Genomic DNA, 15,897 nt, shown 5'->3' with positions numbered 1-15,897 from the left:
AGACCTAATAGCCAAACTTAAAACTATACTTAAGGATAGTACCTTAGTTATGCGTATTTACTTTCTACAGCTGGCTCTGTATAATTTAACCAAAGATTTTGGGCAGAAAGATATTAAAAAACGTGGCAGTTTATGAATGAGTTGATGAATTTCAAAAAAGCACTTAAATATATTAGAACTAAACAGGCCTTGCACATAAATAATTTGACCCATATCTTAATTCCTGAGTAGATCTCTGACTGTTTTTATTGTCTCCTCTCTTTTTTTTATTTTTTAAATTTTTAATTCATTGTTATTGTTGTTGTTTATTTTAATCAAATAACGCTTAGTCTGTAATTTTACTTGATGTACCCACTAATGAATGTAAAAGCCAGTTTTTCATTACAAATACAGTTTAAAGGGAAAAAAAAATTAAGAACGTGGCGGAACCTATATTTGGCATCTCAGTTCCAGGCAGGATTTGTTTTCTTGAAACACACCATGGCTGTCAAACAGGCGTTTTAGAAATGTAGAGTTGTCTTTTTTCTCTCTTCTCTCAGCTGTTGTGTTGCGTTGCAGCAGCAATTTTGGTAAGTCGTTTAAAGATTAGTTAATTTATTTTTTTTTTTAATTCTGACCTGAGCAGAGATTTTACTGAAGTAACTTAACGAAGGTTTGGCTAAGTGAGCATAGCTAGCTATATTAGCCTATGTCTGTTTGTTTCGGTGAGACGAGCTAGCTCGTTAAAATACTATTTGATAGATAGCTTTAGAAATTATTATTATTATTATTAATATTATTAGGAGTGAAAAACTTGTTATTGTTTGTCAACGTGGTACTTAAATGTAACTTAACGTAAGCAATTATCAGTAAATTAATCGTCTTGAAGTTGGTGCATATTTTATTAAAGAATAAAATAAAAACATACATTTTACGAGTCAACAACTCGGTGATGGTGTAGAAAAGATCGGTGTGGACGATAATACAAATACCGCTTAGTTCACAGTAACTTTTTTTGTGACTGTTCGTGTTTTTTTTTTTTTTTTAACGGAACAGCACAAATTCAATTATATTTTAAGATGTATATTGTGCAAGATCTTGCCCAAAAGTGTTTTCTGTTAGTAGCTGTTTGGTATTGATGTTAATAATAAAAAACAAACAAAAATTTTAAGACAAAAAGCAGACAGACAAACTTAATCAAAGCTCATGTAGTGGAGCACAACATAAAATGAAAACCACCCTATTGAAAGCCATCATAAACCAGTCATAGTTAAACATATATACTATAACTTTTCAAAGTCCATGTCAACTTTATTGCCAATTCTGCCAAATGTACAGGACTTAGATGGGTTTGAAAGACTGCTGCTGTAAACATGCAAGTACACAAACAAAATAATACAAAAAGTAGAAAAGTAAGTCAGCACTAAATAAAAGCAATACAATTACTGTTAAATGGAAAAAAGAGCTATTTTCTATTATGCAGTGAATTGTGCAAATGGGATGAAAATTGCAAATGTAATAAGTAGTTCAGATGTAATTCAAATCAATAGACCAAGCTATACAAAACACTACAAAACTAGAGTATTACCACCAAAGGGCACATAGGACACAAAGACACACACTTAAAAAAAAAAAAAAAGAAGAAAGTTCAGGACTGTACAGTTAATCGTATGGCTCTACCTAAATGTCTGTGTCACTTGAGTCCTCGTCAATGATAACTTTACTGCTAAAAGACATGTGCCACCTTTAAACCTGGTGTTGTTTTTAACCTGTTAACAAATGAAATAAAATAGACATATTAGACATAACATTTTGTGTTCTCATTATTTATTGTGTTTTGTGTTTTGGGGAAGAATTTGATGACAGCTTGTTCTTCCCCTCTCACCTCGCAGAGTGATGTGATGTCTGATAAGCGTCAGCGTGCCAGAGTCCAGGGCTCCTGGGCCAAACAACTGCCAAAACACTCTGGACCAACGGGTAATTTAAGAATCAATGTATATGCTGTTATATTTGTTATATTGGTTGTAAACGACTCCTCTGCCTACTCCGCATTGGATGAGATCATTGTTTATAAGGCCCCAGATGCTGAAGGGGGAGTTCCATCAGAGGTTAATCGCTTTCTGGCCTCACCCCTTTCGATTTGAACATGGGTGTGAATTTTTCTCGTTTTGGAGACCAAAAGTATTGAAACTGTGGATAAACTTGTTTTGTTAACTTTTAAATGATCATAAAACCATATTGATGTTTATTTTTGAAGTGGATATCTGTGTTGTGAGGTGGAGTGGTTGGCCAATATGGGCCAACCCCGAGCTCTCCTTAACGGTTGGTCATTTTAGATAATCTAACCCAGTTCTAGCACTCCCCCAACATGTACACTCACCAGCCAGTTTTTTAAGTACACCTTTCTAGTACCAGGTTGGACTCCCTTTTGCCCTCAGAACTGCCTTAATTCTTAAAGGCATAGATTCAACAAGGTGCTGGAAAATTTCCCCCGAGTTTTTGGTCCATATTGACATTATAGCATCGTGCAGTTGCAGATTTGTCAGCTGCACATCCCTGATGTGAATCTTCTGTTCCACCACATCCTAAAGGTGCTCTATTGGATTGAGAACTGGTGATTGTGGAGACCGTTTGAGTACATTAAACTAACTGTCATGTTCAAGAAACCAGTTTGAGATGATTTGAGCTTTGTGACTTGGTGCATTATCCTGCTGGAAGTATCCATCAAGGGATGGGTATGCTTTGGTCATAAAGGGATGGACATGGTCAGCAACAATACTCAGACAGGCTGTGGCATTTGCTCAGTTGGTACTAAGTGGCCCAAAGTGTGCCAAGAAAATATCCCCCACACCCTTACACCACCACCACCAGCAGCCTGAACTGTTGATACAAGGCAGGATGGACCCATGCTTTCACTGCTGAAGTCAAGACTCATCAGACCAACGATCTTCTATTGTCCAATTTTGGTGAGCCTGTATGAATTGTGGCCTCAGTTTTCTGTTCTCAGCTGACAGGAGTGGCATCCGGTGCGGTCTTCTGCTGCTGTGGCCCGTCTGCTTCTAGGTTCGATGTATTGTGCTTTCAGAGATGCTCTGCGTACCTCGGTTGTAACGAGTGGTTATTTGAGTTATATTGTTGCCTTTCTGTCAGCTCCAACCAGTCTGGCTATTCTCCTCTGACCTCTGAGATGGCTGTGTGTGAAAATCCCAGTAGATCAGCAGTTGCTGAAATACTCAGGCCAGCCCGTCTGGCACCAACAACCATGTCACCTTCAAAGTCATGTAAATACATTGAGTTGCTGCAGTGTGAAGGGATTAGATCAGAGAGTGATTTATTTCTAATGGAATGCCCCTAACGTGACATTTGTGTCTTGCTGTGAAGCAAAAAACAACAAAAAACTGATTTTTTAGAATCCTTTTAACTTGCCTGATTTGTAGAAAACAGCATCTTATTTTTCTTATTTTATTTAGGAGCAGCCCCAAACAACCAACAACCCAAAAATCTCAACCAAGTCCCTAATTCTTGGGGATGTGGGCCACAGAAAACTCCTAAGACATTTGAGTTTCACCAACCCACCAAGGTAGACAGTAAACCTAGAAAGTCACAGTTGAATTTTTGTATAATTTTGTCTCTAGCAGCCTGTTCGAATGCTTAATCAAAAAGTGTTTACTCTTTCTCTGATCTGTCTCTTCTTCATCACAGCCAGTTAGAGATGTTCCACCCGAGAAGGTGATAGAGTAAGTTACACATTGCTGTCTTCACGTGATAGACTTTTCTCTTTTAAATGTGTTTCTGTGTCTTTTTATTTGGTTGTATCCTACTCACTGGTTGGCTAACATGCATTATTTTGTTTTGGATAGAGAAGCAGGTGATTATGAGATCAGCCATGGACCGTCAGGAGTGTCTAGGTGAGTACAGCGTCACTGGTCAGATGATTTTTGATGATTACAAATTTGTGATTGATATTTAAATCCACTAGATGGCAGTCATCCTACAAGTTCTAGGTGAATGTCCTGCCTCACGTTTGTTATACACTAGCACACATAGGATTGTTTTAACCCTTTGAGACCTGAGCAAATGGGTTTGATTTCTTTCAAAAAATGGGGAAAAAGGCAATGACAAACTTCCCTGCAAATTTCCCTCAAATTGCATGAAATTAGTGAAAGGTGATGAAGAAAAAAACTAAAAAAAAATAGTTGTTAAAAGTGGGGAGAATTATTAGAAAAGTATCAGAAACTAGGGAAAAATATCCAGAAGATCATATTTATAATCATTATAATTATATATTTAAAATTATGTCACAGAAAAAAACCCTTATATGTATTTTTCTGCACTTTTTTTAGTCATGTTCTTGTTTGTTTGTTTTATTTCTTACTCTTTTTCTTATTTTCAGGTAACTTTCTTAAAATCTTTTACTAATTTCTTGCTATTATTTGGACCATGTATTGTTAAGTTTCCCTCTCCTCATGTTTTTGGACAAAAAAAAATCTAACTAATTTTCTCAGGTTTCAAAGAGTTAATAGAAACTGAATATTTTGTAGCATGTGTTTATACATAGAGCATTTTTGACATCTAGGTAATTTCATATACTTGTTAGGCATTGATCTGATGCTTATAGCAGGACATAAAGACCCAGAACCAATAAGATAACAGAAAACTGAGAGCATGAAACTAGGCTTTGAGCCAAAGAAGGCTAGCAGTCAGTATTTCTGTGACTGTAATCGATCATCATGAAGAGCGTTGGAAAGACGTGTAAAAGAAGAAAAAGGAAAGGTAAACCTGTGGTGTTTCCCTAACACCTCATTTCTCTCAAGAACAGGAATGTTGCTGTTTTGCTGATCTTTACTCTTCATGATACTGAAAATAAGCACTTTATGACTGCTTTGCATCCAAGTCCTCGCTGGATCAGGCAAGCAGCCTATGTATTGTTGACTAACCATTGATATTATTTTTGGGAAATATTGTCAAGCTAAGACTATTTTTATAGCACATTTAAAAGCAACCACAGTTGACCAAAGGGTTGTACAGCTAGAAATAAATGTCACAACATTAGCAAGTAAAATAAAACAACAAAAACAGCAATAAATGGCACTCAAAAAATAGAGGGCAACTGTGTCAAACAAAAACGTAATTAGACTTGTAAGATCAATCTGTAAAAAATAAACAATCTTAAAATATTACAGCCACTAAGAGCAAAAAAATGCTGTCAAAAACATGTGTGTCTTTGAGACAGGGAGTTAGTGCAGGGATGCTAGTACTGGTGTAATGCAGTCTCTTTTTGTTGGACCAGTTAGAAACCTTCAGAAATCAGCTGCAATTGTATGCCTCTATCAGACAGTTGATATCATAGATGTGACAGGAAAAGATCCATGCCCAGACTTGATGCAGTGAATTTTTTTTTTTTTTTTTTTGGAGCCCTTTATCCATCGGCCACATAGGTGCCCTATTTTTGACTATCATGTATAAACCTTCAATATGTAAGAGCCACATGCTGTATATATCCATTGTACTTTTTCGAGTTCTTAGTCTGTCTGTGTTTTGTCTTTCCTGTCCAGACTGCAACTGCTGCCTGGGTTTCTCCCCCCAGAAGAGGCTGACTGGATGTTCAGTAAGCTGTTGGCAGAGCTTCCCTGGTCTCAGAAGACCAACTACAGACAGGGTGGGTACCAGAAGCCTATGGATGAGCAGCATGGAAAGGGTGAAATGTGTGCCTATGATGTAAGCTGCAGGGTGACCAAAGTTACCCCGCTGCAGCAGGTGTATTTTTGTGTTCATGTCTGTTTTCATCACAGAACAGTGTTGTACTTTTCGAGACTTTTTTTAAGGAACATATAAAAATTAGAAAGTGCTTGGATTTTTTTTTTCATTCAAGCTAGCACAATATATATATATATATATATATATATATATATATATATATATATATATATATATTTTTTTTTTTTAAACAGTCATCAAGAGTTTATTTTATTTTATTTAGGAACTGAAAAACAGTGCTCTCAACTTTATTTATACCTTTTTTCAGTAAATATATAGAAAACATTTAAGCACACACACCTCACCCTCCCCAGACACCAGCGAAGTAAATAAATTTGAAAGAAAAATAAATAAATAATAAAAAAATATAGTAATAAACAATAGTGACAATAGTTGACTATATATATATATATATATATATATATATATATATATATATATATATATATATATATATATATATATATATACTTCATCTCATTTTTTTTATTGTCTATCTGTCTGTCTCCATTGAAAATTTGTATTAATAAAAAGAGAGTACAATAATGCTTATACTAATCCCACTCTTATTGCCACCATTGCTACAAATTATTACAATAATAATAAAAACAGAACCATATATCTTCACAGATTGCAAAAGTTGCCAAACAGAAAAACTGCAGCCGCTCTCTCCTTGCACGTGCATAACTTGTGCAAACAGTTGGCATTTTCCTTTTAAGAGGAAAGAATAACACACATTGTACCCAGACAGAGTCTATACAGCGAGCCTGTTGATCTGCAGCCAGACTTGCCTCAGAATCAGCCTTTCTCTCAGCTGGCTCTCGTCCATCGTGTGTTAACTCTGCGATAGCTCAGCAGCAGACAAACAGCACGATAAAGACAAGGGGACTGAGATGATATCTAAACACAGAACATAAAGTTGTGTAATCTTAATCCTTCCCCTTTGAGACTTTGTCAACAAAGTCCATGTGATGTTTGGGTTAAAGAAGGAGTAGTGGAAAATGGATGTTAACCCCTCACCAGTCACCTCTCCTTCGTTCCCTGTCATGTATCCTGTCTTTTTTTTAAAACCCTCTTGACTCAGTTTTTCCGACCATTGCTCACGACTCCAAATTGGATCCTGTAGCTTTTAATCTTTTCCTGCGATAGCGTCTTTTCATGGTAGGACTTTTGACAGTTGATAAATAACCACACATATTTATTAGTTTAAGCTCTAGGGTGCCCGAATAATTCATCGCCATAAAAAGCAACGGCTGCTGGAGCAGTTTGTTTTGGTTTCGCCGTGTTCTCGTACCAGAAGGCCGGCCAAAATACACTAATGGCAGGGAATTGGTTCTTGGAAGAGATCTTGTTCCCAGAGAAAGAAAGACACACCAAGAACAGCAGGGTAAAACAGATAGATAGGAATTAGATTTAGTAGTTAACCCTACCTTACCTTTCTACTAGAAATAGATTGTGGTGCAGATTATCATTGTACATGTGTGTTAAAGTTGGAAAGGAATCTATTAAGAACAAAACCATGTCAGCTTTCTGCCCTACTTATTATTGTCACTGAGCGAAAAAAAAAAAAGAATAGCAGTGAAAACAGACTGGATACATTCTCTTACCACATTAATGTTTAGATGTGAGACTGTCAGTAGCATAGAGTATGAAAAAGTGACAAGTATGAAATATTGCTTTTCACAATCAGAGTTTTACCTCTATATTTCATGATCTAAATCAAGACACTTAGACAGCAGTGCTTCTGGCTGAGGTCAGAGTTCAACCAGAGAGGGCACTGGTTTTCCTCTATGGTGAACAAAGAGTCCAAAACAGGGGAATATTTTGGGGAATTTAAGTCATAGTGGTGTGCGTTCAACAGCCAAAACTCTATCAAAACATTTATTTATGAACTCTCACACAACTTGAGCAGTATAATCCATGTCTCATTTATCTAGTTGTATGCTCAGTTCTCAGCCCTCTCCGACAGCGAACTAAATGGCAAATGAATCTGAGCTATGCTCTCTTTAAAGCCAGACCCCATTGACAAAAACAGTTATTTTATGTCTGAAAATGGGAGCTGCTGGTCTGGAGAAGAGATTGGCAAGATAGAGATAGACAAGTTTGAGTTTCTGTTCAGCTCCCTGTTGAGCTGTCTGTTTGAGCATATGACTGGATAAATGAGACCCCTACAACTTCAGTTCATTGGGAATGTTCTCAGTTTTTGTATTCTTTGTTAATGGAGGCATGAAGGAAAAACAGTTTTTTGAGTCAAATGTAACACAGGGTGAGTAACGGATATACAAATGATCACTTTGGGGTTGAACTGCTCCTTTAAGTTACTCTTTACAATGTATGTATTGAACAGTTCGGCATATTTTTATTAAATGGGGAAAAGGGATTTAAACTTGTTTATATTCCCCAAAATACTGCATGAAAAAGTGTTTAGTAGTATCAGTGCTAAAAACTGGTCACCAGTTTTTACAATCTTACAATACTCAGCATGCACAGTGTACAGTAGTATTATCCACTTAGTGACTGTAAATAATGAATTTTAGGGGATTAGTTTTTGAGAACTAACTGCAATTACAATAGACTTAGATACAAGTGGAGGCTGCAAAATGTGTCCTGAACATGGTCTCAACTGGCTTCTTTGAGGTAAAAGTTTGTTTGTGTTCGTTGGTCCAGGTGAGGCGTACGAGGAGCCCAGGCTGACTTGCTGGTATGGAGAGTTGCCCTACACATACGCCCGCTCCACCATGGCTGCTAACACACAGGTTGGATTCACTCATTAAACCTCCAAGTCCCAACTCCAAGAAGTTAAAGTTATCCCTACTTTTATTTTACATTAGTTTCTGTGTTTTGTTTCTTAATTGATCACCATTTCCATTTGTTAACTTTTTTTTTTTTTTAGAATACTTTTGTCCTTGTGTCGTTGTCTCATTTGTTTCAATGTTGCCTCTGTTCAAATTGTTATTATTTTACTGTTTATCTTCTTAATGACTGAAATCGCTTTCTTTTCTGTTTTCCTCAGTGGCATCCATTGCTATTAACCCTTCGCAATGCAGTAGAGCAGGCAAGTGGACACAGCTTCAACTCACTGCTGTGTAACCTGTATCGGGACGGCCATGACAGCATTGGCTGGCACAGTGACGACGAGGCCTCATTGGGTAACAAGCCCACCATCGCCTCGCTCAGTCTCGGCGACACCAGAGTGTTCAGCCTCCGCAAACAGCCTCCACTTGTGAGATGATAGTAGAGCATGAAAATTGGTTTTCATTCTGACTATACTCTGACTATATGTGGCAAAAGAAATGTGTTGTTTGATACTTTATAACTTTATTATGAACATTGAATATCTCAGAATATTATACCTGCTTATATGCCTTTTTTGTTAATTTAGGGAGAAAAAAGTCTTGTTTTATTATGTTTTCGTCCTCCAGCTCCCAGTATTCATTAAAGTGGTCTCATAAAGTATTTGATTTGGCCTTCTAAAACCTGCAGACACTCTTTCTGACCTTTGCTGTTTCTCATGAGTTAGTTTGGTGTTACGACTTGGCTCACAGTCAAGAAGGCTATCTCCTGCTTCTACCGCACGCTACTGTACTTAATAAAGCAGAGCTGCTGCAAATCTTAATAAAAAAGAAGTGACTGAGGGCAGTGGAGTGCAGAACAGCAGCCAAATTGAGGTAGTGAAAAATCGGACACAGAGGGGAAGGCTTAAGTCAGGTATTGTGTTTAGACTCAGCAGAGTATTTAGAGGTCCGTGTTTATTTTTGTCTATTTTAAGTGTTTAAGTATACACTTCCTAGGAGGCAGGCTTCATTAGTCACAATGTAGACGAGTTGTAGTGGCATGTAATTTTGATTTGCAGTAACAGAATGTGCCTTTAACTTAGTTTGTGGCTTTTAGTTCTCCTTTGTGCACATTAATGTGTGTTTAGTTGTGTGACAGTTTGTTGTACCAATTGTGTGTGTGTTTGTGTGTGTGCATTTGACAGTAGTACATTGAGCGTTACTCCCTTTATGTTTATGTGTCAGGAGGACAATGGTGACTACACTTATGTGGAGCGGATTCGGGTTCCTCTGAGTCACGGGACGCTTCTGCTGATGGAAGGAGCCACACAAGATGATTGGCAGGTAGGCATCAACAATCAAATACAAAAAAAGCCTTCGGTACCACCTTTGTTTGTCTTTCAACTAAGAAATACTCTTCAGTTCTAATATAACTGATGCTGTCGTGGCCTCCATATTAGCCTCTTTTGAAGCTTTGTTGCTTTAAAAAAAAACAGTCAACTCTCCGTGTCGTGTCAGACACACCTAATTCACACCCATAGCTGCCAGTCACTCCTCAAGCTGATGTCCACATCACTGGTGGTGCTGACACAGATGAATTAGGCTTGTTCGAGATGAGCCAGACCTGCCCAAGTCATTATGGGACACACCTGGCTGTGGAATAATCAAAAAGCTGAATGGCTCTCAGTTTCAGCCACAAGCAGCCCCTTCTTTAGAAAATCCTAATTTTTCTGTGTAATCATAATAGGGTTGGGCCAGTATGAACATTTTCAAACCAGTTTTATATTGAGCCAAACACCGGACCGCACCAGACCAGACTGGTTGACTGAATTTTGCCAGGGGACTGACATGATTCAACAGTCAATCCTGACAGAACCATAATGACACAGTGTCCCAATAGAGAGTGTCTAACTATCACGTAGCATCGGGTAACACTGGAGCTCTGTGTCCACACTGACTCCATTAAATGTTCAACTCTGTTACTTTATGGAAACAAACCACATAGCTGTAAACACTTAAAAGATGGCTGAGAAGCCGACTTATAATGTTACTTTTTAAATCAGAAAACACACATTTTATATTGTAATATTTAATGGATATTACATACAAGATAGCTAAAGCAATGCTGTGCAATGCTCATTTACCTCAGCGGAATAGTTTAGCTTCCGGTGATCTCACTTCAGCCAGCTGACACCTTAGGCTTTTTTTTTTTTCATGTAAAAAAGTCCTCATTTCAACTTCGCAAATCAGCCAGTCTCAGCCAGCTGACACTGTGCTTAGGTTTTTGTTGTGAAAAAAGTAGGTTTCATGTAAAAAAGTCCTCATTTCATGTTCGCGAATCAGCCAGTCTTCTCCCACTGTGGCCTTTTCTAAGCGAGCATCATATATATATATATATATATATATGTAGAAACACAGCGTCCAGCAAAAGTTCAGCTCACAGTAGCGCTTACAGCCAGTAAGCACAGCTCTTTTGTTGGCTTTAAATCCAAAATGTTGTCTATTATTAAAATCTTAACCTTGACACAAATGAATCCATTACCTCATGTAATCTTTGACATTTATAGTAAATAGCTGTGTACTGAAAACCTCATCTGCCTCAGCTGGCTGAGGTCAGGTAAAGACTGACCTCACCTGCTCTGCTCATGTTTGTGTGTGATTGTGTTGTGTCATTGTAACTGTACGTATGGGTGTGTATGTGCTTCTGAGTCAACACACGAGAGGATAGACTTTTGTTCAAGGCACTCAGGTTCCTTCCCTGACCGACAGGCAGCAAAGATGGATGAAGCGGCCCTGAGAGAAAAGCAGTATAGTGTCAGCATAATGAGTCATTTGTTTTTAAAAGCAGGGACAGCGGCCAGGTTTATATGAGAGCATGAAAGAGGAGGAAATGTCTTTGTGTGTGTAATAGATGTAATAGAAGTAGTGCATAACTGGTTTCTGTTAAAAAGAATTGGGTTGCACTCGACAGTGACAATATATTATATTAAAGTAGTTTGAATTTAATATCCACTAAATGTTTTCAGTCTTTGGAAGAGTAGATTAAAAAGGTAATACTATTTATTTTTACCTTTTTTGAAACTTACTATAGAAATAAATAGAAACAAGAATGCATAACAAAACAGTTGTGCAGGAGAGGAACACCGTGAGAACTTAAAGGACCGCTTCATCTCCCAAATGACCATTTCTATTTCAATTACTCACCATGTGTTATGATGACTGTGTGAGGGACACTTTCTTTTTTCATTGCTTCCCAAACTAACAGCCATTTTCAGGGCACTGACATAAAAGTGTAAATTTTTGATGCTCTTTTCAAAACCAGACTTCTTCAACAAAAACAGTGATTTTACCTTACTGAACAAAGGAGCTGCTGGTCTACCGCTGCCTCGATCATTTAGCTAGTTAACGTTATTGTGTGACTTTGGTGTTTTATAGTGTTAGTTCAGATTTAGCAAAGTCACACAATAATACAAACAAACTTGTTTAAGCAGTGGCAGACCAGCAGCTCCTGTGTTCAGTGAGGTAAAATTGCTGTTTTTGTCAACAGTGTGTCTTTAAAGAAAGCATAGGTAAGTTACACTTCTAGTTCAGTTCCCCATCACAAGAGCACTGAGCACGCTACTGGATATATGAGACCTGGATCAGACCCCATGAGTTGTGTGAGAGTTTGTGAATAGATGATAGAGTTGGTATAGTTTTGTTGTTTTGATCAAACACAGACCCTGATCATCAAAAATTGTATCCGTTGTATCCGAGCCTTGGTTCACCAGTGCCATGCAAGAAAAAAAAAAAGTTTCCTTTCAAACTCAAATCAACAGGGGGTGAGCAGTTAGTATACAAATGGTCAGCATCAGGACAGAAAACATCATATGTCCATCAGTTGCACATAGTGAGTCAAACTGATTTGATTTTTTTTTTATACGTTAGACACTGCTTTAGCAATATCTTAAGTTAAAACAATCTAGCTTGTCACACTAAAAATCTAGTGTGAATTAAAAGGAGTGTGTGTAAAAACAAATGGGATGAGGGGAAATAAAGAGAGGGAAGACTACAGAGAGGGTGACAGAGGTTCGAGCTTAAAAGAGAAAAAAGGGAGAAGGTCACAGGTGTTTTATGGAGACATCTTGCTGAGTATCTTAACAAAGGATTCATCTCTCCTTTAAAGATCTGGCCAGAAAAAGAAGATCACACCATCCATTAATTCTTCCTGTGTCACTGCAGCCCTGTTCTGCCAAATAAAACCTCCCTGGCTCAGTTAGAGAGGTTTGGAAGTGAGTGCTAAATATTTAACTAAATCTGTCAATCCTGCTAAAGTACTTCTCTTGTTTGAAAAAGGATACGGGGTTATACCGGCCTGTTCTGGACTCTTTCTTTTGACACTGTTGTGAAGAAGCAAACCTTTCACCTCCTCCTCAGATGTAGGTGAGGGAGGAGTGTGTGTCTGTGTTTTCAGGACACAGGATGCTCACGTGGAAGTCATTCGCATATGCAAAAGGTCTGCACATAAATAAGTTGAATTTTTTTGTCTGTGGTATTAGAGAAAATGTTTCATCATTGTTTTTGCAAAGGGGAATAAATTTGCCTTTCACCCATATGTCAAACGGTGACACAATAGTGGGCTTTTGTCTGTTTTCACATTTTCTGGTTGACCTGTGTATGGAGTGCAGAGCAAAAGTCAGCCACAAAACAAAAATATGCTTCTTTTTCGGAAAACCCCTCAAAATGTGGATCTTCTTTATCTGTGTTTCCAGATCTGTTTATTTTCTAACCTAAGGCACATGAGTCTATGAGTCAGATTTTTTGGCCTAAAACAACATTTTTTGCTTCTTTTACTCTTTATTTCCTAAATTAAAGTATATTTTGTGGCTATACTCTATATTTTATTTTTTATTTTGTGTTGAAGCTATTATTGATAAATATTTCTATTACAGATTCATAAAGGAGTGCCTGTACTTGTGTCATGTACTGATCCTTTGACAAGGAATGTCAATTTGATTAATTTAGAACGAAGATATTGCTGAACTGGTCTCATGTCAGCCCCATGTTTTTGGTGGGAAAAACTAATGACTCAAGATGTCCTTCCCAAAAGCAGAGAACTCAACTTGAATCAACTCGTCTAACTTTTGGTACCAGGGTAAAACTTGATTCTTTCATCTGCAACAGCAGGGCGTTTTCGGACCAAACAGTTTTGCGGACTCCCTGAGAAAAGTGTCCACTTGGGAGAACTACCTACCCTTGAGCACTTTGTTTCTGTTTACATTCGCACCACAAATAGGAGCGCTAAAGTGCTGAAAGCCAGCTGTCAATGATTCTTATATACTTCTTTGACAAAGTAAAATTTGTGCTCAGTAAAGCCTAGAATTAACAGTTGGTCCATTTGTCCATTTTTCCTTTTCATTTTTTTGTTAAAAGCTGCATTTTGTGTTGTCTGTTTTTTTTTTTTAAATGGCGGTTACCAGTGTTGCATTGGCTCATGTGTATGACCAGTCACTGTGCACTTACAACACTCATAGTTCCTCTTGTGCTGTAAAAGGTGCCTACTCTGAAAGAGCAGCTAAAAGGTCCCTCAAAACGGCGTTCCAAGAACTAATGTTGTTTCTCGTTGTTGCAGCGCGGTCACAATAGAAGCGGAACAGTGGAAAAAGTGCATCTGGTTTGAAAATGCTTATGTCTACACTTCTTTAGTTGTGCAGTGTAGTTTTGCAGTCTGCCATTTTTAAAAAATCTTGGGCAAGTGAATACCATACCTGGACCAAGGTGGTACTGAAACAAGTGCCAGGTGCTATCAACAACTTCTGCTAAAGGAAAACCAAAAAAACAATTTGATTAAAGCTATGCAATGGAAATGTGGCACTGGAGGCTCGACCTCTTAACTTTATAAATAAATAAATCTTTTTGAATAAAAGACCAACATGTAAATATTTGCAGGGAAAATTTAAAATATGCTTTTCTCTGTTTCTTTTCTCCACTAGCATCAAGTGGCTAAAGAGTACCACGACAGAGGCCCACGCATCAACTTAACCTTCAGAACCATCTACCCAGAGCCAGAGGGCCAGAGGCCGGGAACCAAGCTGCAATTCACACCCAAGCAGCGTTAAACTCGCCTCAAAGTCAGGTACTTAAGGCTGAAGAAACCGTGTTTTCAAATACTGATCCACACAGTGTTAGATCTGATGGTTGAAGTGCGAGCAATGAAGAGATTTTATCATCCTTCTTAGAAAGTTTGCAAGCAATTTTTTAAAACAAGTCTAACAAACACATCACTGAATCACAGGCCCCAGTTTGAATAACAGTTTTTTTCAACACTCAAACAAAGAGATTTGCAACTTTGCCTGAATTCAGCTGTTGGATAATTGAACCATAATAACACTGCAGTCGTGACCAGTGGTGATTATAGGATATCAGTGTTTTCAGAGAAGCTAAACAGAACAACGGTGATAATAAAGGTTTAAAGGCTGGATAAAATGTCAGCTCTGCATATTAATTTGATGTTATTTAGCACAGACATTTGTTTCTGTTTGTTTCAGTCAGTTTTTTTGATAAAATCTTTGGTTATTATGCTAAACACTCATTTTGGCCCAAATGACATGTCAATGAAAGTGTCTGTGTGAAAGACAGTGTCCCATTGACAGTACAGTGAGTCACTGTTGATGTGACTTTCAGTGAAATGCCTGAAAACGTAAGTGGTTTTCTACCCTGTTTATCTCAGGGAGCGTTTTTGGAGAGAACATAGTTGCTATAAAGGGGGAGGAACAAGTTAAGTGGCCACTTAGTCCAATTACAGCTCCATTGGGACTAGAATTAGTTAATTGTCCTGTAGAACAAGATTTGTCTATCAGTTTCTGAAGGCGGTAGTTCAGTTTTTTGGGTTTTTTTTTTTTTAGAACCTCTAATATGTCCTGAACCAGAATCGTCAAAGTTCATCTGAGGCGAGCGTGTTTCAAGTGAGTGAAGTGTTTTAAGATAGAGTAAATGCAGTTTACCTTTGTTCAACTTGGTTGCTATTGGGGCTGAAAAACTGCATACACTATGTAGAAAATATATACTTGAAGACAGCGAAGCAACTAAATAATCCAAATAACTTACATATCTTATTTAATTTGCATGTTGTTTTTTTTGTATTGAATGATTTGTTGATCTACGCTACACTCTGTTGTTGACCAAAAGGAATATCACAATGCAAACTAAATTAAAAAAGGCCATTGATATACTATACTAGAAACAACCTACAGACATCAAACAAAAAAAAAAGTGGCTAAGGTAGCCATAGTGATGTGTACAGTGGTATAGGAGCTTCAAAAGCCTGAAATAAACATAATTAACTAATGAAACAAAACTTGGTGTTCTCAGCAAGGACTCCAAGACAAATAGAGCCCAAAGTTTGTAG

At 37.6% G+C, this 15,897-nt stretch overlaps 1 protein-coding gene across 1 annotated transcript; it reads left to right on the top strand.

Moving 5' to 3' along the window:
• The first annotated feature begins 480 nt into the window (after positions 1-480).
• Positions 481-15,584, top strand: alkbh3 (alkB homolog 3, alpha-ketoglutarate dependent dioxygenase). The gene is made up of 10 exons (XM_042496210.1): positions 481-569; positions 1,872-1,956; positions 3,450-3,559; positions 3,682-3,716; positions 3,840-3,887; positions 5,535-5,638; positions 8,404-8,492; positions 8,750-8,959; positions 9,756-9,854; positions 14,483-15,584. Exons 2-10 carry the CDS (start codon positions 1,881-1,883, stop codon positions 14,606-14,608), a joined length of 897 nt encoding a protein of 298 aa, XP_042352144.1. The 5' UTR covers positions 481-569; positions 1,872-1,880; the 3' UTR covers positions 14,609-15,584.
• The last annotated feature ends 313 nt before the right edge of the window (positions 15,585-15,897 follow it).

This window comes from Plectropomus leopardus, chromosome 11 (genome assembly GCF_008729295.1).
Source record: "Plectropomus leopardus isolate mb chromosome 11, YSFRI_Pleo_2.0, whole genome shotgun sequence".
NCBI classification, from domain to species: Eukaryota; Metazoa; Chordata; class Actinopteri; order Perciformes; family Serranidae; genus Plectropomus; species Plectropomus leopardus.
The sequence above is the reverse complement of the archived record's forward strand: the minus strand, read 5'-3'. Positions and strand labels throughout refer to the sequence as shown.